This window comes from Ranitomeya imitator, chromosome 7 (genome assembly GCF_032444005.1).
Source record: "Ranitomeya imitator isolate aRanImi1 chromosome 7, aRanImi1.pri, whole genome shotgun sequence".
In the NCBI taxonomy this organism is placed as follows: domain Eukaryota; kingdom Metazoa; phylum Chordata; class Amphibia; order Anura; family Dendrobatidae; genus Ranitomeya; species Ranitomeya imitator.
Genome location: NC_091288.1, coordinates 89,201,271 through 89,225,147, shown reverse-complemented (window position 1 = coordinate 89,225,147; position 23,877 = coordinate 89,201,271). Strand labels below are relative to the sequence as shown.

The window sequence follows — 23,877 nt, the reverse complement described above, 5'->3', positions numbered from 1 at the left end:
TTTCAGCAGTTGCACCTTTTTGTGGAATGTGAATAAAAACAAAATAATTCAAATTGATTAGTAAACTTGAATGCCAACAGTAATTGCATTCCACACCTTCATATAATGTATCACTGTCTTGACATAAACCAGTACATCACAGTGTTTCCCTGAGGTCTTTATACTTCTCTTACAATGTAACCCTCAAAAAGACTCCTCTCATCTCATACTTTGACATACAGTATGACAATGATATATTTGACAATGTATAATATAGCATGAGCAAATATCAACGTACAAGGATTACCCCTTGTAATTAGTATAAATGTATTTATCTCCAAACACCCAGTAGGCTCTGGGAAAAGGCATATCTCCCAAACTCCTAGAAGAGTTGGCAAATTTCCTTGACCCAGCAAAAGTCAACTGAAATCCCGCAACTCTGCAACTATTCTTGTGCCCAAACATCTCAGGAAGGGTGTAGAGGAAGCAGAGAATGGAGGGCAATGTGAGGGGGCAGGACCTTGAAAAGGGGGCATAGCTATCTCTGCAAATTTTCATCATTATAAGTTGCTTGACTGTACATCTCCCTGATGACAACTCAATAAAGTTGTCACTTATGGTGTACCTATATATAAAATCATATGGAGTTACACAATTAGCCTTTATACTTTAGGGGCACTGTAACAGAAATCAGTGCCACACAGACCGTTAAGGCTACTTTCACACTAGCGTCGATACGGGGCCGTCGCCATGCGTCGGCCCGACGTACCGACGCAAACTGCGAAAAAAAAGAACAACGTGGACAGCGAATGCAGTTTTACAACGCATCCACTGCCCCATTGTAAGGTCCGGGGAGGAGGGGGTGGAGTTCCGGCCACGCATGCGTGGTTGGAAATGGTGGACTCGACGCACCAAAAAACGTTACATGGAATGTTTTTTTGTGCCGATGGTCCGCCAAAACATGATGCATCCATCGCACGACGAATGCGACGTGTGGCGATACGTCGCAATGCGTCGCTAATGAAAGTCTATGGAGAAAAAATGCATCCTGCAGGCAACTTTGCAGGATGCCTTTTTACTCCAAAACAACGCATTGCGACGTACGTCAAAAAGTGCTACTGTGAAAGTAGCCTAATACAGTAATCCGTATGACCTGCAGCTTTTTAGCTGGTTCTTCAACAACTAGTTTCAAGGCTCAAGACTTCAGCTCCAGGCTAAACTTACTCAAAGTTGAACACAGTGAAGAAACATGAAAACTTGGCAACTTGTTACTTTTCTTTTTGTTTGCGTGCTGCATTACACAACTTTTTAGTCCAAATTAATTTAGACAGATTCCTTTTTATTTGCGAATATATATATATATATATATATATATATATAAAATATTCTCTTTTATTGATAAATTGCCACTCCAGCACTTTTTCTCCATCCGTTAGCTGTCAGTAGTTCATGTACAGCGCATGCATTAGAAAACGTACCGGTTGCTGTCTTCAGCCCCTTCCGTCCCGTCTCAGTTCTCTCCTGGATAATGTGGCTGCAGCTGTGACCAGCTGACTCACTATGGTGTCTTCTGTGTGAACCAGAAGTCACTTTCTCTATGTAAGTCTATGAGACTCAGAACAAGGCTATCATAGAGAGGAACTAACAATCCACTGTGTGAGATGGTGCAAAAGAGCTGCGGTGACACGATGCAGGACAGGGAGTGGAGCAGCGCTGGAGATGGCAGAAGACAGCAAATGCTAAGTACTTTAATATATACTTGTACATATTACTAATAGCTAATGGAGGGGGAAATAAGCAAACCCGCCGAGTGGTAGTGTAATTAGTCAATGTAGTATAAAGACAGCACTAGGGAGGAAGTGAAGAATGTTATGAATGATAATTTGACAATTAATATTATCTTACAATGGTTACTCCTTTTGGTAGGAAGCGTGTCAGATACTTCTCCAGCGTCTACAACCAAAAAATCTGAATCCTAAATCCACTTGGAAAGAAATGGTAAGTTTTTAAAACATTATATTAATTTATGTACATGGATCGCCCCTCAAGGGCAATGGGGTACTCGGTACCGGGTCCTTCGGTTCACAGGGGGATGTCATGGTGGCTGACCCGGTCCGTGGCCCTGGGACGTCCGTCTAAAAGGGAAAGGTCTTTAAAGGGATAAAGTTTATGTTCGTGACGCCACCTGTGTTATTCGGTCAGGGTGACCGACGCTGCTTTAAGGGGTCCGCTGGGGTGATGTTATGGCAGCTAGATGGTATACCTTCCCACAGGTGAAGTATGTCCCCAGGGCTTCCCAGTGTGTTGATGGTGGATGGTGAGAGGTGCAGAGAAGAACGAGGACACAAGGTTGCAGTCTCTTTACTTTTACTGAAGACTTCAGCATCCACAGTCCAGGGCACCAGATTGCAGGGTAGGCAGAGTCTAGTCGGTTTGGAGGCAAGTTCCCTTGTCCAGGTGGAAATCAGTAGCCTTCTCTTGCGCTGTGGTGGTGTAGTCCCTTACTGCCTATGGCTTGGCTATGTAACCTGCAATTAGCTGTCCTGCTGGTCTCTGAAATAAGGCATAGAGGTCCTTACTCCCTCGGTGTTCCGGCTACCGGGATTTTGCGCCTCAGAAGGAGGCAGCCTAAGCGGGGCTTGTCCCCTTCTGGTATCCTCTCCCTTGCTTCGACTTCCTTCATGCTCGCTGCAATACAATTCTGCCGTTCAATGTCTCTTTATGGGAGCTGCAGCCCTGAGGGCATGCACAGCTCCTTTAACCTTCTGTCCTCCTCAGACTCTAGTTTGGAACTTTCAGAACTCCTGTTTGGACCTCTGCTGGGAACTAACTAACTTCCCTGCAGACTACCAGTTATATATATATATATATATATATATATATATATAGGGAGTGTCCTAATAAATAGGAGCAGGAGCTCCCCCTGGTGGCCTGGAGTGTGAAATGTGTTGCATGTTTGTGATACCTGGATGCAGTTATCCTTCTTTGCCTCCAAACGTAGCATCACTCTCCCCGAGAGGAAAGTAATACCACTGCGACAGCCAGGACCCTGGGACGCTGCATACAGTATATGTGCAGAGCACACCAGACCTAGCTTCCAATTCAACTCTGCCCTAATCTCTTGATACTTCATCATAAGCAATCCCTGGTTCTCGCAAGACCTTTTTCTCCATTGAATCCCCTGTATTGTGGAACGCCCCTGTATTGTGGAACGCAGTACCCCATTTATATTTTCAAAAGTTTCCTGAAAAACCAACTGTACAGTAAGCTTGCTATCTGCAGTAAAGCTGTCTCCTCTATACCCTCACCTACTGTCACTTTCTTTTCTACTAATAGATTGTAAGCGCTTGTGGGCTGGCCTTCTCCTCTAGATGTTTGTCACTGAATAAGCTGTGGTCTGTTGTACTTTCCCAAGTATTCATACATATTTAAAGCACTGTTTACTTGCCTAAATACAATGCCCTGGAAGCGCATGAATGTATAACATAAATATGACAAATATGTTTTATATACCTATATATTTTAATTGAAACTTTACCATCCTCCTATTGAGCTTCTGATTATTTTGCTTAGGTACAAGAAGCTTTCCAGCGAAGAATTTGTCTTTCGGCAACTGGTCATTACAGGTAAAACTTTCCCATACTGATTTGTATTCTTTGTATGGCTGATAATTGTAGAAAGATGTGACAATGACTTCTCGATTCCACATACTTCCTTGATGGCTGTGAAGGAACACTTTTCATTTGGTCTGAAGTAATAAAATTAGAAAAAACTTTTTGACAGTGAGGGTGATCAATGAGTGGAACAGGCTGCCATGAGAAGTGGTGAGTTCTCTTTCAATGGAAGTCGTCAAACAGAGGTTGGACAGACATCTGTCTGAGATAGTTTTGTAAATCCTGCATTGAGCAGGGTGTTGAACACAATGACCCTGGAAGTCCCTTCCAACTATAACATTCTATGATTCTATTAAATATTTTGCATTGCAGTGTAAGAGGAATGAGCTGGTTAGGATCGTCAAATTCAGAAACAACATGTCAGCAATGTTGTCAGAATTAATGCCTTCCATAAAGAGGCATAACTGCAGTCATATACTTTTGAACCTGGACCCCCCACAATGAGCAGATTATTGCTTGGATGAGTGGACCCCTATGATCTGTCTAGGTATACATGTTCCCTCTCCATAAAAAAAATCAAATACCATACAATACCAACACAAATATTTACATAGTTACATAGTTATTAAGGTTGAAGGAAGACTATAAGTCCATCTAGTTCAACCCATAGCCTAACCTAACATGCCCTAACATGTTGATCCAGAGGAAGGCAAAAAAAAACATGTGGCAAAGAGTAAGCTCCACATTGGGGAAAAAAATTCCTTCCCGACTCCACATACGGCAATCAGACTAGTTCCCTGGATCAACGCCCTATCAAGGAATCTAGTATATATACCCTGTAACATTATACTTTTCAAGACAGGCATCCAGTCCCCTCTTAAATTTAAGTAATGAATCACTCATTACAACATCATACGGCAGAGAGTTCCATAGTGTCACTGCTCTTACAGTAAAGAATCCGCGTCTGTTATTATGCTTAAACCTTTTTTCCTCCAAACGCAGAGGATGCCCCCTTGTCCCTGTCTCAGGTCTATGATTTAAAAGATCATCAGAAAGGTCTTTGTACTGTCCCCTCATATATTTATACATTAAAATAAGATCCCCCCTTAGTCTTCGTTTTTCCAAACTAAATAGCCCCAAGTGTAATAACCTATCTTGGTATTGCAGACCCCCCAGTCCTCTAATAACCTTTAAACAAAACAGTCTTATAATTTGCAGACAATAGCACTATACAAGTAACAAATACCACCATATTGTTACTGAACTAAACCCACTATATTAACACCAATATTTACTATTATTACTATTATCATTATTTATTTTTAGAGCAATATTGATTCCCTGGTGCTGTACATGTATGTTAACCTTTAAAATACAAATATAAGATATGTTGAACAAACTAACAATGACAGACTGGTACAGAAAGGAAAGGGCCCTTCCCATCTAGGCTTGCAGTCTACAGGGTAATGGGGAAGGAGATAGTAGGGTGGGGGCTGCAGCAGCTCTGATGGTGGTGAGGTGGCAGCACGGTGATTAAGCTTTCTTGAAGAGATAGGTTTTCAAGTTCCATCCCAATGTTCCAAATGTGGTGGATAATCAAATGTGTTGTGGCTCAGAATTCCAGAGAATGGGGGACACTCGGGAGGAGTCTTGGAGGCGATTGGGTGAGGAAAGTATGAGTGTGGAAGAGAGAAGGAGGTTTTGGGAGGACTTTACATGCTGGAAGATGTCGGGAGATTAGTTTGGAGATATACAAATATACAAAGGAAACAGATTATGGACAGCTTTGTAGGTCAGTGTTATCAGTTTGAACTGGATACATTGGGGAATTAGGAGCCAGTGAAGGGATTTTCAGAATGGAAAAGCAGAGGAGTAGCGAGGAGAGAGATGGATTAATTGGGCATCAGACTGGACTGGAGAGGTGAGATCAGGGCTGGCTCCAGGTTTTCGTGGGTCCCGGCAAAAAAGTCTCAGTGGGCCCTTTTAACACACACCACAATTCATGATGCACAGATACGGCAGAGAAATATGGGTATAGTACAAAGCCAAAGATTTCACTTACTTCTTACGTTAATGAGTGATATCTATTGTAAATTCTACAATAGCTCAGAAACTGGTGATTCCTCTCTGCTCACAGTGCTTGCCCTGGGGGGATTGAAACGTTTTCATTTTAGACCTAACTGTATAGTCCTCCATACACTATTATGGCCACCATGTAGTCCACCATACAGTATTATTGGCACCACATAGTCCTCCATACAGTATTATTGGCACTACATAGTCCTCCATACAGTATTAATGGCACCACATAGTCCTCCATACAGTATTATGAGCCTCAAATATTGCTCCATACAGAATAATACGCACAATATAATGCTCCATACAGAATAATGGGCATCATAGAGTGGTTCAAACAGAATAATGGACCACACATAATGCCCCATGCAGAATAATGGCAGAAAAATGGATCCAATATAATGCTCCATACAGAATTTTGGACCCGATATAATGCTCCATAGAGAATAATGGGCCCCATAAAAAGCTTCATACAGAATGGACCCCATATAATGCTCCATGCAGAACATTGGACCCCATATGATGCTCCATGCAGAATGGATCTCATATAATGCTACACAGAATAATGGACCCCATATGATGCTCCATACAGAGTGGACCCCATATTATGCTGCATACAGAATAATGGATCCAATATAATGCTCCATACAGAATATTGGACCCCATATCATGCTACAAAAAAAGAAAAATTGGCCCCATAAAATGCTTCTTACAGAATAATGAGCCACATATAATGCTCCATGCAGTATAATAGCCACATATAATGCTTACAGAACAATGGGCATCATAGAGTGGTGGCTAAAGAATAATGGATGCAATATAATGCTCCATACTGAATAATGGATCCAATATAATGCTCCATACAGAATAATGGACCCCGTATATTGCTCCATACAGAATAATGGGTCCCATGTAATGTGCCATGCCGAATGGACCCCAAATAATGCTCCATGCAGAATAATGGACCCCATATGATGCTCCATACAGAATCGACACCATATAATGCTCCATACACAATAATGACCCTATATAATGCTCCATACTGAATACTGGACCCCATATAATGCTCCATACAGAATTCTGGACCCCATATAATGCTCCATACAGAATATTGGACCCCATATAATGCTCCATACAGAATAATAGGTCCCATATAAAACTTCATACAGAATGGACCCCATATAATGCTTCATGCAGAATAATGGACCCCATATGATGCTCCATACAGAATGGATTAGTAATTGATAGGTGTCTTATAGACGCCTCTTCATTACTAATCTGTGGGCTTGATGTCACCAGACAATACAAAGGTGACATCAACCCTACAAATATGAACCCCACTTGCCACCGCTAATAGATGCGCCTTTTCTGGGTGACTGCGGGCTGCTATTTTTAGGCTAGGGGTCAATATCCATGGCCCCTTGCCAGCCTGAGAATATCAGCCCCCAGCTGTCTGCTTTAGCTTGGCTGGTTGTCAAAAATAGGGGGGACCCCACACCGTTTAAAATAACGGTGTGGGGTCCCCCTTATTTTTGACAAAATTGGCCAGATCACAAGTCAAACAATATGAACAAATAAAAATTGTGAAAACTATGACCCTGTTTCATCAAGACCACTGTGGTTCAGGCTGGTCTTGATAAGGAGGTGTGCTGAAGGCAGAGGTGCCATTATTCAATGAGAGGCGCATGCGTCTTAATAAATTTGGCATGTCTGGAAACTAGCTTGTGCCTCCATGCACCTTGCCATAAATCTTACTCCAGTCGGTGAGTAGAGTAAGATTTCTGGCGTAAGGTATGCCACAACTCCGTCCCACGTATGGCCCTTCCAGCTTTGACCATTTTGGAGCAGCTAGGTGAAGTTGGCACAAAAAGCTCAAAAGTCATAATATTGAATTGCGTAAATATTTTGCAAGTTATCAAAGTGTTTTATACCAGATCTCTGATGAAAACACTTTGATGAATCAGGGCCAATATCTCATAGCATTGTTTGTGCTTCTATACAACTTGGATTTATTAAACAGATCTTGGTGAAAACTAACAATGGACTTAAAGGAAGGAGCTATTTTTAATGATGTTTTAGCAACTTGTTATGTCTTTTACTGCAGGATTCCTGATCCAGACTCTGAATTGGAGCCAAAAAGTAGTGTGAAAACAACTAATTATATATTTGGAGCTGCATGCACTGAAGTGGAGTTAGACTGTCGAACAGGACAGCACAAGGTACCATACCAAAACAATAACTGATATTAATGTTTACACTTTTGATAAATGTGGCTGAGCTGCAATACACAGTACCAGACTGGCGCTGTTTCTGGAAGAAAACATGTTCATTTTTTAATGTTAGGTGTCAGACAGTTTTCCCACCAGTATTTTTGTATTTCAGGGAGATTTAGCAAAGAAGTTATTAAAACAAGGGCAACAGTTATAGTCTTAATCGGTTTTGAATCAATATTAAAGCACCACTCCAGCTTTTTTTTCAGCTCGGGAGAGGTGCTTCTGCTGTAAGGTCCCTGCACCCTGTCTTATTCTCACCCTCTGGCTTCTTTGCCTTTTTTCGGTGCTGCTCCGGTCCCACGGTGCAATCTTGTAACCTCAACTTCTGCCTGTCTGGAAATCAGAAGTTACATCACAAGTGCCCAAAGCAAGTCAATGAGAGCAAGAAAGAGGCTCTCATAAGCTTACATTGAGTCGTTTCATCTGGCTCGCTACATGAAACACTGCTGGTGACCGACGGGAGCGATGGAGGTAGAAGGGGAAGACAGCCACAGATAAGTATCAGATTAAGTGCAGGGACCTTAGATTAGAAGAACCACACCAGTAGTAAGATTAAAAAAAATGCTGGAGTGGTGCTTTAAGTTAGCAGCTTATATAAGTGAAGCTTATGAAAAGAGTTATCCTTCGTGTATATGAACATACATATCTCTGTAGGTTCTCAGAACTGGACACATGAGATAAATTTGTGGGTTTCGGTAGTTTCAAGCTCCCATACAGTTTAGATAGCTATTGGTCAAGCTATGGTTTAGCTGGTGGTTATCTCTTCCAACCTCTTCATACACAAGAGTGCTTTCCCTTCTGAGAGCTCCTGTGTGTTCTCTATGCTGTCAGACTCCTCTGGTGGCCTATCTCTTATAGATCAAAAGGATCGGCAGTCAGAAATAGGACATATCGGATCCTTGTCTCCCCGACATCATTTTTCAGGGGAGAGTTAGAGACCCCTCTATACTTTAGACTGTCGACCAAACCCGACGTTAGTCTCAAATGCATGGGGGCCTTTAGAAAAATATTTAGAATTGAGAGTCCTCAGTGGTTGATACTAGAGTTGAGCGACCTTGACCTTTTTAGAGTCGAGCCGGGTTTTGCGAAACCCGACTATGTCCAAAGTCGGGTCGAGTGAAATCGGCCGATTATGACGTAAAGTCGGGATCGACCGAAACACGAAACCCAATGCAAGTCAATGGGGCAGCATAGTCGGCAGTGAGTGGGGGCCAGGAAAACACCTAGAGTGGCCATTTTAATGTCAAAACCATCCATTCTTCTTAATGAAGCTTGTCAAGCGTAATTTACCTTATAATAATTGGAAGGCATTTGAAATTGGGGGTCATTTGGCTAAAGTTGTGGGGGGTAGGGCTGGTTCAAGTAATTAGTGGGCCCAGGAAATCTGGACCACGTCACGGCAGTGGAGCAGGGAGAGGTAAGTATTTCAACTTTGCAAGTGCTGTGAACCTGAGCAAGCAGGGGGGGCCCACTCGTTGGCATTGGCACTGGCACAGGGCCCCTCAAAGTACAGCGGTGTGTTTGCACGGCGGGGGCGCCTCCCACCGGCAGCAACACTTTTGCGTACTATGAGAGGCCCTGTGCCAGTGACGTCGCCAACTAGTATTCCTCCCCCCACCTGATGAAGGAACCTGCACTTTCATCTGCACCTTCCTCTTTGTCCCCGTGTAAGGTGGTATGGTATGCGGGAAGAGCAACCTGACTTTCAGCAGGGTCACAATGTTGTTGTGTAGCGTGCACAGGGAATGTTGCGTTATGGGTCAATGTACCAGCAGACTCATCTATCACTGGCTGGGCAATGGGCACGATGAAGTGGAAACACAGATATAGGCCCAAAGAAGAAAGTGGGCTAAATGCAGTTCAAAATTGGTAACACAGGAATAACCAGGGGGCATTGCAGTGGAGGACAACTGGAATGAGAGGCTGACACAGAGAGTAGGGCCAAATCAGTAAGTAGTCGAAATGCAGTTCAAAATTGGCAACCGTAGTAAACAGGCGGCACAGCTTTGTTCAGTGGAGGAGAACAGCAAGGAGTGGCAGACACCGATAGTAGGCCCCAAACCAACTAGTACGCCAAATGCAGTTGTTCCATTTAACCACAATTTAATGAGAGCCTGAAGATAGAAGCTCAGGAAAGGCAACCTGGGGAACACCTTGGAGTGTAACACACCATCTCTCTCCACCCCATACCCATTTTGTATGGCCTAATGCAGTGTACTTTTCTACAACTACTAAACGAGAGTCGGAAGACCGAAGCAATGGCAAGGAAACCTGGGGAACACCTTAGAGTGTAACACACCCTCTCTCTACACCCCATACCCAATTTGAAGGCCTAATGCAGTGTAGTTTCCAAGAACTACTAAACGAGAGCCGGAAGATCGAAGCTCAGGAAAGGCAACCTGGGGAACACCTTGGAGTGTAACACACCCTCTCGCTACACCCCATACCCAATTTGAAGGCCTAATGCAGCGTAGTTTCCAACAACTACTAAACGAGAGCCGGAAGATCGAAGCTCAGGAAAGGCAACCTGGGGAACACCTTGGAGTGTAACAAACCCTCTCTCTACACCCCATACCCAATTTGTAGGCCTAATGCAGCGTAGTTTCCGACAACTACTAAACGAGAGCATGAAGATCGAAGCTCAGGAAAGGCAACCTGGGGAACACCTTGGAGTGTAACACACCCTCTCTCTACACCCCATACCCAATTTGTAGGCCTAATGCAGCGTAGTTTCCGACAACTACTAAACGAGAGCCGGAATATCGAAGCTCAGGAAAGGCAACCTGGGGAACACCTTGGAGTGTAACACACCCTCTCTCTACGCCCCATACCCAATTTGTAGGCCTAATGCAGCGTAGTTTCCGACAACTACTAAACGAGAGCCGGAATATCGAAGCTCAGGAAAGGCAACCTGGGGAACACCTTGGAGTGTAACACACCCTCTCTCTACACCCCATACCCAATTTGAAGGCCTAATGCAGTGTAGTTTCCAAGAACTACTAAACGAGAGCCGGAAGATCGAAGCTCAGGAAAGGCAACCTGGGGAACACCTTGGAGTGTAACACACCCTCTCGCTACACCCCATACCCAATTTGAAGGCCTAATGCAGCGTAGTTTCCAACAACTACTAAACGAGAGCCGGAAGATCGAAGCTCAGGAAAGGCAACCTGGGGAACACCTTGGAGTGGAACACACCATCTCTCTACACCCCATACCCAATTTGAAGGCCTAATGCAGAGTAGTTTCCAAGAACTACTAAACGAGAGCCGGAAGATCGAAGCTCAGGAAAGGCAACCTGGGGAACACCTTGGAGTGTAACACAACGTCTCTCTACACGACGGAAGGGCTGATTCTTAGGAAGGAAGGCTGTTGGAAATAAGCATTGCGCGTCCGAGGGTGATTATATTCTTATTAGGTATATACTCACCCTCGGACGCGCCCTGCTTCTTTATTTGGAATGAATGTTTATTTGCAATGTGGTGTTGACTTTCTCTATTATTTTGGTAATTAATGATTTTATTATTTTCATTATTTTGCATCTTCTCGGCAATAATATAAAGAAGACGCGACAGGACAACACTCGGTGGATGCCATATGTGTGTTTTCAATTTAAAAAAACTTTCAGTTAACTACTTGCAGGAGAAAGTAATTGTAGCTGGTGGCCATTTTTAGTACTGTACCAGATTAGAGTTGTGTGTTTGTTTTTAATGTTAAAATGTCTGCATTTGATATCTCACCAGTATTTTCTTTTTTATAAGCAAAATACTTATTTTTATATTTTCTGATGTTGGTTCCAGGGGTACACGGCCAGCAGTGCCCTGGTCAGTGTAGTAGTAGTTGAAAGAATGGACCGCAGACAGGCATCGAAGGCCTAAAATAATAACACATGGCTGTAGGCAATTTTAAATTGGTTCCAGGGGTACACGGACAGCAGTGGTGTGGTCAGTGGAGGCCTAGTGGAAGGAGTGACCGCAGACAGGCATCGAAGGCCTAAAATAATAACACATGGCTGTAGGCAATTTTAAATTGGTTCCAGGGGTACACGGGCAGCAGTGACCTGGTCAGTGTAGTAGTAGTTGAAAGAATGGACCGCAGACAGGCATCGAAGGCCTAAAATAAAAAAATTGGGCTGGCTGTAGGCAATTTTAAATTGGTTCCAGGGGTACACGGGCAGCAGTGGTGTGGTCAGTGGAGGCCTAGTGGAAGGAGTGACCGCAGACAGGCATCGAAGGCCTAAAATAATAACACATGGCTGTAGGCAATTTTAAATTGGTTCCAGGGGTACACGGGCAGCAGTGACCTGGTCAGTGTAGTAGTAGTTGAAAAAATGGACCGCAGACAGGCATCGAATGCCTAAAATAATAACACATGGCTGTAGGCAATTTTAAATTGGTTACAGGGGTACACGGACAGCAGTGACCTGGTCAGTGTAGTAGTAGTTGAAAGAATGGACCGCAGACAGGCATCGAAGGCCTAAAATAAAAAAATTGGGCTGGCTGTAGGCAATTTTAAATTGGTTCCAGGGGTACACGGACAGCAGTGGTGTGGTCAGTGGAGGCCTAGTGGAAGGAGTGACCGCAGACAGGCATCGAAGGCCTAAAATAATAACACATGGCTGTAGGCAATTTTAAATTGGTTCCAGGGGTACACGGACAGCAGTGGTGTGGTCAGTGGAGGCCTAGTGGAAGGAGTGACCGCAGACAGGCATCGAAGGCCTAAAATAATAACACATGGCTGTAGGCAATTTTAAATTGGTTCCAGGGGTACACGGACAGCAGTGACCTGGTCAGTGTAGTAGTAGTTGAAAGAATGGACCGCAGACAGGCATCGAAGGCCTAAAATAATAACACATGGCTGTAGGCAATTTTAAATTGGTTCCAGGGGTACACGGACAGCAGTGACCTGGTCAGTGTAGTAGTAGTTGAAAGAATGGACCGCAGACAGGCATCGAAGGCCTAAAATAAAAAAATTGGGCTGGCTGTAGGCAATTTTAAATTGGTTCCAGGGGTACACGGGCAGCAGTGGTGTGGTCAGTGGAGGCCTAGTGGAAGGAGTGACCGCAGACAGGCATCGAAGGCCTAAAATAATAACACATGGCTGTAGGCAATTTTAAATTGGTTCCAGGGGTACACGGACAGCAGTGGTGTGGTCAGTGGAGGCCTAGTGGAAGGAGTGACCGCAGACAGGCATCGAAGGCCTAAAATAATAACACATGGCTGTAGGCAATTTTAAATTGGTTCCAGGGGTACACGGACAGCAGTGACCTGGTCAGTGTAGTAGTAGTTGAAAGAATGGACCGCAGACAGGCATCGAAGGCCTAAAATAAAAAAATTGGGCTGGCTGTAGGCAATTTTAAATTGGTTCCAGGGGTACACGGACAGCAGTGGTGTGGTCAGTGGAGGCCTAGTGGAAGGAGTGACCGCAGACAGGCATCGAAGGCCTAAAATAATAACACATGGCTGTAGGCAATTTTAAATTGGTTCCAGGGGTACACGGACAGCAGTGACCTGGTCAGTGTAGTAGTAGTTGAAAGAATGGACCGCAGACAGGCATCGAAGGCCTAAAATAAAAAAATTGGGCTGGCTGTAGGCAATTTTAAATTGGTTCCAGGGGTACACGGGCAGCAGTGGTGTGGTCAGTGGAGGCCTAGTGGAAGGAGTGACCGCAGACAGGCATCGAAGGCCTAAAATAATAACACATGGCTGTAGGCAATTTTAAATTGGTTCCAGGGGTACACGGACAGCAGTGGTGTGGTCAGTGGAGGCCTAGTGGAAGGAGTGACCGCAGACAGGCATCGAAGGCCTAAAATAATAACACATGGCTGTAGGCAATTTTAAATTGGTTCCAGGGGTACACGGGCAGCAGTGACCTGGTCAGTGTAGTAGTAGTTGAAAAAATGGACCGCAGACAGGCATCGAATGCCTAAAATAATAACACATGGCTGTAGGCAATTTTAAATTGGTTCCAGGGGTACACGGGCAGCAGTGACCTGGTCAGTGTAGTAGTAGTTGAAAGAATGGACCGCAGACAGGCATCGAAGGCCTAAAATAAAAAAATTGGGCTGGCTGTAGGCAATTTTAAATTGGTTCCAGGGGTACACGGACAGCAGTGGTGTGGTCAGTGGAGGCCTAGTGGAAGGAGTGACCGCAGACAGGCATCGAAGGCCTAAAATAATAACACATGGCTGTAGGCAATTTTAAATTGGTTCCAGGGGTACACGGACAGCAGTGGTGTGGTCAGTGGAGGCCTAGTGGAAGGAGTGACCGCAGACAGGCATCGAAGGCCTAAAATAATAACACATGGCTGTAGGCAATTTTAAATTGGTTCCAGGGGTACACGGACAGCAGTGGTGTGGTCAGTGGAGGCCTAGTGGAAGGAGTGACCGCAGACAGGCATCGAAGGCCTAAAATAATAACACATGGCTGTAGGCAATTTTAAATTGGTTCCAGGGGTACACGGGCAGCAGTGACCTGGTCAGTGTAGTAGTAGTTGAAAGAATGGACCGCAGACAGGCATCGAAGGCCTAAAATAAAAAAATTGGGCTGGCTGTAGGCAATTTTAAATTGGTTCCAGGGGTACACGGGCAGCAGTGGTGTGGTCAGTGGAGGCCTAGTGGAAGGAGTGACCGCAGACAGGCATCGAAGGCCTAAAATAATAACACATGGCTGTAGGCAATTTTAAATTGGTTCCAGGGGTACACGGGCAGCAGTGACCTGGTCAGTGTAGTAGTAGTTGAAAAAATGGACCGCAGACAGGCATCGAATGCCTAAAATAATAACACATGGCTGTAGGCAATTTTAAATTGGTTACAGGGGTACACGGACAGCAGTGACCTGGTCAGTGTAGTAGTAGTTGAAAGAATGGACCGCAGACAGGCATCGAAGGCCTAAAATAAAAAAATTGGGCTGGCTGTAGGCAATTTTAAATTGGTTCCAGGGGTACACGGACAGCAGTGGTGTGGTCAGTGGAGGCCTAGTGGAAGGAGTGACCGCAGACAGGCATCGAAGGCCTAAAATAATAACACATGGCTGTAGGCAATTTTAAATTGGTTCCAGGGGTACACGGACAGCAGTGACCTGGTCAGTGTAGTAGTAGTTGAAAGAATGGACCGCAGACAGGCATCGAAGGCCTAAAATAAAAAAATTGGGCTGGCTGTAGGCAATTTTAAATTGGTTCCAGGGGTACACGGGCAGCAGTGACCTGGTCAGTGTAGTAGTAGTTGAAAGAATGGACCGCAGACAGGCTTAGAAGGCCTAACATAACAAACTTGGGCTGGCTGTAGGCACTTTTAAATTGGTTCCAGGGGTACACGGGCAGCAGTGGTCTGGTCAGTGGAAGTCTAGTGGAAGGAGTGACCGCAGACAGGCTTCCAAGGCCTAACATAACAAACTTGGGCTGGCTGTAGGCACTTTTAAATTGGTTCCAGGGGTACACGGGCAGCAGTGGTCTGGTCAGTGGAAGTCTAGTGGAAGGAGTGACCGCAGACAGGCTTCCAAGGCCTAACATAACAAACTTGGGCTGGCTGTAGGCACTTTTAAATTGGTTCCAGGGGTACACGGGCAGCAGTGGTCTGGTCAGTGGAAGTCTAGTGGAAGGAGTGACCGCAGACAGGCTTCCAAGGCCTAACATAACAAACTTGGGCTGGCTGTAGGCACTTTTAAATTGGTTCCAGGGGTACACGGGCAGCAGTGGTCTGGTCAGTGGAAGTCTAGTGGAAGGAGTGACCGCAGACAGGCTTCCAAGGCCTAACATAACAAACTTGGGCTGGCTGTAGGCACTTTTAAATTGGTTCCAGGGGTACACGGGCAGCAGTGGTCTGGTCAGTGGAAGTCTAGTGGAAGGAGTGACCGCAGACAGGCTTCGAAGGCCTAACATAACAAAATTGGGCTGGCTGTAGGCACTTTAAATTGGTTCCAGGGGTACATGGGCAGCAGTGTATGGTCAGTGGAAGTCTAGTGGAAGGAGTGACGGCAGACAGTCTTCGAAGGCCTAACATAACAAAATTGGGCTGACTGTAGGCACTTTTAAATTGGTTCCAGGGTAACACGGCCAGCAGTGGCCTGGTCAGTGTAGTAGTTGTAGAAAGAAGGGACCGCAGACAGGCTTCGAAGGCCTAACATAACAAAAATGTCAAAACAATGGTATTGTCAGTGCCAGGCATTGAAGGATGTCAGCGGCTAGACTACACATTGGTGAAGCTGTGAGAGATAATTTTGCTAGTGGTAGAGCACTGTTTGAGCTGGGGGGGGGAACTGTCTTGTGGCCGGCGGTACAGGCACAGGGCCCCTCATATTACAACGGTGTGTCTGACGTTGGGTGCGCACCACCACCGCCAGAGACACTTTATTGTACTATGAGGGACCCAGTGGCAGTGCCGTCGACCAAAAGCGGCCACACCCACCTCTTCAGACAAACAGCACTCTCAAGGGTCCAAGCGCAAAGTGGCGATAGCACGGCCCCGTGTGGGGAGTTTGGCCATTTCGTGAGGTGGAAACATGTCGTATGCTGGACAATCAGGTGAAGAAAATTACGAGATTGGAAAAGTCATTCAGAATAGTCCACAGGCAAGACCTTTTCATAGGAAAGCTAGGTGTCAGCCGGGCAGGGTGGGGCAAAAGATTTTGAAATCCAGTTGTGGTTCATTTTAATGAAGGTTAGATCATCTACATTTTGGGTAGCCAGACGAGTCCTTTTTTCTGTTAGTATTGAACCTGCAGCACTGAATACTCTTTCTGATAGGACACTAGCTGCCGGGCAAGCAAGCTCCTGCAATGCATATTCTGCCAATTCTGGCCAGGTGTCTAATTTGGATGCCCAGTAATCAAATGGGAATGACGGTTGAGGGAGAACGTCGATAAGGGATGAAAAATAGTTTGTAACCATACTGGACAAATGTTGTCTCCTGTCACTTTGAATTGATGCTGCAGTACCTGTCCTGTCTGCGGTCATAGAAAAATCACTCCACAACCTGGTCAGAAAACCCCTCTGTCCAACGCCACTTCTGATTTCTGCCCCTCTAACACCTCTGGTCTGCTGGCCCCTGGAGCTCGTGTGAGAACGATCACGGGCGCTGTGTGCAGGGAATGCCAGAAGCAAACGGTCAACAAGAGTTGATTGTTTTGTTGCTAATATTAGTTCCAAGTTCTCATGTGGCATAATATTTTGCAATTTGCCTTTATAGCGAGGATCAAGGAGGCAGGCCAACCAGTAATCGTCATCGTTCATCATTTTTGTAATGCGTGTGTCCCTTTTGAGGATACGCAAGGCATAATCCGCCATGTGGGCCAAAGTTCCCGTTGTCAAATCTGCGGTTGTGCTTGGTTGAGGGGCAGTTGCAGGCAAATCTACGTCACTTGTGTCCCTCAAAAAACCAGAACCCGGCCTTGCCACGCCACCAATTTCCCGTGCCCCCGGGAAAGCTTCCTCATTAAAAATATACTCATCCCCATCATCCTCCTCATCCTCCACCTCCTCTTCGCCCGGTACCTCGTCATGTACACTGCCCTGACCAGACAATCGCTGACTGTCATCAAGGCTTTCCTCTTCCTCTGGTGCAGACGCCTGATCCTTTATGTGCGTCAAACTTTGCATCAGCAGACGCATTAGGGGGATGCTCATGCTTATTATGGCGTTGTCTGCACTAACCAGCCGTGTGCATTCCTCAAAACACTGAAGGACTTGACACATGTCTTGAATCTTCGACCACTGCACACCTGACAACTCCATGTCTGCCATCCTACTGCCTGCCCGTGTATGTGTATCCTCCCACAAAAACATAACAGCCCGCCTCTGTTCGCACAGTCTCTGAAGCATGTGCAGTGTTGAGTTCCACCTTGTTGCAACGTCTATGATTAGGCGATGCTGGGGAAGGTTCAAAGAACGCTGATAGGTCTGCATACGGCTGGAGTGTACAGGCGAACGGCGGATATGTGCGCAAAGTCCACGCACTTTGAGGAGCAGGTCGGATAACCCCGGATAACTTTTCAGGAAGCACTGCACCACCAGGTTTAAGGTGTGAGCCAGGCAAGGAATGTGTTTCAGTTGGGAAAGGGAGATGGCAGCCATGAAATTCCTTCCGTTATCACTCACTACCTTGCCTGCCTCAAGATCTACAGTGCCCAGCCACGACTGCGTTTCTTGCTGCAAGAACTCGGACAGAACTTCCGCGGTGTGTCTATTGTCGCCCAAACACTTCATAGCCAATACAGCCTGCTGACGTATGCCAGTAGCTGCCCCATAATGGGAGACCTGGTGTGCAACAGTGGCAGGTGCGGATGGAGTGTTTGTGCGACTGCGGTCTGTGGACGAGCTCTTGCTTCTGCAGGAGGACGAGGAGGAGGAGGAGGAGGGGGTGCGAACGGCTACAGACAACTGTTTACTAGACCGTGGGCTAGGCAGAACTGTCCCAAACTTGCTGTCCCCTGTGGACCCTGAATCCACCACATTTACCCAGTGTGCCGTGATGGACACGTAACGTCCCTGGCCATGCCTACTGGTCCATGCATCTGTTGTCAGGTGCACCTTTGTGCTCACAGATTGCCTGAGTGCATGGACGATGCGCTCTTTAACATGCTGGTGGAGGGCTGGGATGGCTTTTCTGGAAAAAAAGTGTCGACTGGGTAGCTCGTAGCGTGGTACAGCGTAGTCCATCAGGTCTTTGAAAGCTTCGCTTTCAACTAACCGGTAGGGCATCATCTCTAACGAGATTAGTCTAGCTATGTGGGCGTTCAAACCCTGTGTACGCGGATGCGAGGCTAAGTATTTCCTTTTTCTAACCATAGTCTCATGTAGGGTGAGCTGGACTGGAGAGCTGGAGATCGTGGAACTAGCGGGGGTGCCGGTGGACATGGCAGACTGAGAGACGGTGGGAGATGGTATTGTTGCCGCCGGTGCCCTAGATGCAGTGTTTCCTACTACGAAACTGGTGATTCCCTGACCCTGACTGCTTTGGCCTGGCAAAGATACCTGCACAGATACAGCAGGTGGTGCGCTAAATGGTGGTCCTACACTGCCGGAAGGGATGTTGCGTTGATGACTAGCTTCATTGGCCGAGGGTGCAACAACCTTAAGGGACGTTTGGTAGTTAGTCCAAGCTTTCAAATGCATGGTGGTTAAATGTCTATGCATGCAACTAGTATTGAGACTTTTCAGATTCTGACCTCTGCTTAAGGAAGTAGAACATTTTTGACAGATGACTTTGCGCTGATCAATTGGATGTTGTTTAAAAAAATGCCAGACTGCACTCTTTCTAGCATCGGATACCTTTTCAGGCATTGCAGACTGAGCTTTAACCGGATGGCCACGCTGTCCTCCACCAGGTTTTGGCTTTGCCACGCGTTTTGGGCAAGATACGGGCCCGGCAGATGGAACCTGTGGCGATGTTGATGCCTGCTGCGGCCCCTCCTCCTCCTCTGCTTCAGAACTGCTGCCGCCTGCACCCTGTTCCCCCAATGGCTGCCAATCGGGGTCAAGAACTGGGTCATCTAATAACTCTTCTTGTACCTCCTGCGCAACTTCGTCTGTGTCACCGTGTCGTTCGGTGGTATAGCGTTCGTGATGGGGCAACATAGTCTCATCAGGGTCTGATTCTTGATCAGCACCCTGCGAGGGCAATGTTGTGGTCTGAGTCAAAGGACCAGCATAGTAGTCTGGCTGTGGCTGTGCGTCAGTGCACTCCATGTCAGATTCAATTTGTAATGGGCATGGACTGTTAACTGCTTCACTTTCTAAGCCAGGGACGGTATGTGTAAAGAGCTCCATGGAGTAACCCGTTGTGTCGCCTGCTGCATTCTTCTCTGTTGTTGTTTTTGCTGAAGAGGACAAGGAAGTGACTTGTCCCTGACCGTGAACATCCACTAACGACGCGCTGCTTTTACTTTTACCAGTTTCACGAGATGAGGCAAAAGAGCTAGAGGCTGAGTCAGCAAGATAAGCCAAAACTTGCTCTTGCTGCTCCGGCTTTAAAAGCGGTTTTCCTAATCCCAGAAAAGGGAGCGTTCGAGGCCTTGTGTAGCCGGACGACGAACCTGGCTCCACAGCTCCAGACTTAGGTGCAATATTTTTTCCCCCACGACCACCTGATGCTCCACCACTACCACTACCCTCATTACCAGCTGACAATGAACGCCCCCGGCCACGACCTCTTCCACTAGACTTCCTCATTGTTTTAAAAACGTAACCAAACTAACGTTATTTGTTGCAGTCACACAACTTACACGGTGAGCTATAACTTCAGTATGATTTAGCTACCCCTTTACAGGTTGGTGAGACCACAGCGAAAATCAGGCCCAATGTTACACACTCTTTTTTTGGTGGCTGCAAATTAGAGAGATGCCCCACACGCAGGACTGTCACTGAAGCACAAATGTTAATATTAATGTCACACTATTATTTTTTTTTTATTTTTATTTTTTTCAGGAACACTTTAGAAACCCCCCCCCCAAAAAAAAAATAGATTTTTGCAGGGAGAATTTAGAAAACAAATGTAACAAACTATATGCTTTCTATGGGCCACTGAGTGAGAGATGACGCACACAGGAATCAGGAGTGGCACACAAGCCCAGAGGCCAATATTTTTCTACCAATGATTGATGGAGTTATTTTCTCTGGTAGATTTTGGAACCCAAATCAAGGAAAAAAAATGTAGGCTTTCTATGGACCACAATTGGAGAGAGAGAGAGAGAGAGATGGCACACCCAGGAGTCAAGACTGGCACACAAGCAGAAAGGCCAATATTAATCTCCCACTGTTTTTTTTTTGTTTTTGTTTTTTTTTTTTTTTTTCAGGGAGACTTTAGAAAAAAAAATAATAAAAAAAATATGATTTTATCAGGAAGAATTTAGAAACCAAATAAAATAAAATGATTTTTTCAGGGAGAATTTATAAAACAAATAAAAACAAAAATAGGCGTTCTATGGCCCACTGACTGAGAGATGACGCACACAGGAGTCAGGAGTGGCACACAAACCCAGAGGCCAATATTTTTCTACCAATGATTGATGTAGTTATTTTCTCTGGTAGATTTTAGAACCCAAATCAAGTAAAAAAAATATAGGCTTTCTATGGACCACAATTGGAGAGAGAGAGAGAGAGAGAGAGAGAGAGAGAGAGAGAGAGAGAGATGGCACACCCAGGAGTCAAGACTGGCACACAAGCAGAAAGGCCAATATTAATCTCCCACTGTTTTTTTTGGTTGTTTTTTTTTTTTTTTTTCAGGGAGACTTTAGAAAAAAAAATAATAAAAAAAATATGATTTTATCAGGAAGAATTTAGAAACCAAATAAAATAAAATGATTTTTTCAGGGAGAATTTATAAAACAAATAAAACCAAAAATAGGCGTTCTATGGCCCACTGACTGAGAGATGACGCACCCAGGAGTCAAGACTGGCACACAAGCAGAAAGGCCAATATTAATCTCCCACTGTTTTTTTTGGTTGTTTTTTTTTTTTTTTTTTCAGGGAGACTTTAGAAAAAAAAATAATAAAAAAAATATGATTTTATCAGGAAGAATTTAGAAACCAAATAAAATAAAATGATTTTTTCAGGGAGAATTTATAAAACAAATAAAACCAAAAATAGGCGTTCTATGGCCCACTGACTGAGAGATGACGCACCCAGGAGTCAAGACTGGCACACAAGCAGAAAGGCCAATATTAATCTCCCACTGTTTTTTTTTTTTTTTTTCAGGGAGACTTTAGAAAAAAAAATAATAAAAAAAATATGATTTTATCAGGAAGAATTTAGAAACCAAATAAAATAAAATGATTTTTTCAGGGAGAATTTAGAAAACAAATAAAACCAAAAATAGGCGTTCTATGGCCCACTGACTGAGAGATGACGCACACAGGAGTCAGGAGTGGCACACAAACCCAGAGGCCAATATTTTTCTACCAATGATTGATGTAGTTATTTTCTCTGGTAGATTTTAGAACCCAAATCAAGGAAAAAAAATATAGGCTTTCTATGGACCACAATTGGAGAGAGAGAGAGAGAGAGAGAGAGAGAGAGAGAGAGATGGCACACCCAGGAGTCAAGACTGGCACACAAGCAGAAAGGCCAATATTAATCTCCCACTGTTTTTTTGGTTGTTTTTTTTTTTTTTTTTTCAGGGAGACTTTAGAAATAAAAATAATAAAAAAAATATGATTTTATCAGGAAGAATTTAGAAACCAAATAAAATAAAATGATTTTTTCAGGGAGAATTTAGAAAACAAATAAAACCAAAAATATGCGTTCTATGGCCCACTGACTGAGAGAGAGAGAGAGATGGAACGCTTAGTACTGGCACACAAGCCCAAAGGGCAATATTAATCTCCCTTTTTTTTTCCAGGGAGAATTTCTGAAACCCAAAAAAAAAATAAAATAGGCTTTCTATGGCCCACTATTTGTGAGAGAGATGGGACGCTCAGGACTGGCACAGATGGCACGCTCAGGACTGGCACAGAAGCCCAGAGGCCAATATTAATCTCCCTTTTTTTCTGGGAGAATTTATAAAACCAAAAAAATATTTAAATAGGCTTTCTATGGCCCACTATTTGTGAGAGAGATGGCACGCTCAGGACTGGCACAGATGGCACGCTCACAACTGGCACACAAGCCCAGAGGCCAATATTAATCTCCCTTTTTTCAGGGAGAATTTCTAAAACCCAAAAAAAAAATAAAATAGGCTTTCTATGGCCCACTATTTGTGAGAGAGATGGGACGCTCAGGACTGGCACAGATGGCACGCTCAGGACTGGCACAGAAGCCCAGAGGCCAATATTAATCTCCCTTTTTTTCTGGGAGAATTTATAAAACCAAAAAAATATTTAAATAGGCTTTCTATGGCCCACTATTTGTGAGAGAGATGGCACGCTCAGGACTGGCACAGATGGCACGCTCACAACTGGCACACAAGCCCAGAGGCCAATATTAATCTCCCTTTTTTCAGGGAAAATTGATAAAACAAAAAAAAAAATTAAATAGGCTTTCTATGGCCCACTATTTGTGAGAGAGATGGCACGCTCAGGGCTGGCTGGCACAGATGGCACGCTCAGGACTGGCACACAAGCCCAGAGGCCAATATTAATCTCCCTTTTTTTCTGGGAGAATTTATAAAACCAAAAAAATATTTAAATAGGCTTTCTATGGCCCACTATTTGTGAGAGAGATGGCACGCTCAGGACTGGCACAGATGGCACGCTCACAACTGGCACACAAGCCCAGAGGCCAATATTAATCTCCCTTTTTTCAGGGAAAATTGATAAAACAAAAAAAAAAATTAAATAGGCTTTCTATGGCACACTATTTGTGAGAGAGATGGCACGCTCAGGGCTGGCTGGCACAGATGGCACGCTCAGGACTGGCACACAAGCCCAGAGGCCAATATTAATCTCCCTTTTTTTCTGGGAGAATTTATAAAACCAAAAAAATATTTAAATAGGCTTTCTATGGCCCACTATTTGTGAGAGAGATGGCACGCTCAGGACTGGCACAGATGGCACGCTCACAACTGGCACACAAGCCCAGAGGCCAATATTAATCTCCCTTTTTTCAGGGAAAATTTATAAAACAAAAAAAAAAATTAAATAGGCTTTCTATGGCCCACTATTTGTGAGAGAGATGGCACGCTCAGGGCTGGCACAGATGGCACGCTCAGGACTGGCACACAAGCCCAGAGGCCAATATTAATCTCCCTTTTTTTCAGGGAGAATTTATAAAACCAAAAAAAAAAATAAATAGGCTTTCTATGGCCCACTATTTGTGAGAGAGATGGCACACTCAGGACTGGCACACAAGCCCAAAGGCCAATATTAATCTCCCACTGTATTTTTATCAGGGAGAATTTATACACCCCACAAAAAAAAATACAGAAAAATGAAAAGGCTTTCTATGGCCCACTATGTGAGAGAGATGGCACACACAGGGATGGCACTCTAGCAGAAATGCCAAATTG

The 23,877-nt window shown here is 44.7% G+C and overlaps 1 protein-coding gene across 1 annotated transcript in view; it reads left to right on the top strand.

Annotated features, from left to right (window-relative positions):
- Positions 1–23,877, top strand: part of LOC138644801 (aldehyde oxidase-like) — a 211,714-nt gene that overhangs the window by 176,926 nt on the left and 10,911 nt on the right. The window contains exons 22-24 of the mRNA XM_069733620.1: positions 1,906–1,977; positions 3,553–3,605; positions 7,774–7,888. Of these exons, the coding sequence (XP_069589721.1) occupies positions 1,906–1,977; positions 3,553–3,605; positions 7,774–7,888 (240 nt within the window). The remainder of the gene's footprint in view (positions 1–1,905; positions 1,978–3,552; positions 3,606–7,773; positions 7,889–23,877) is intronic.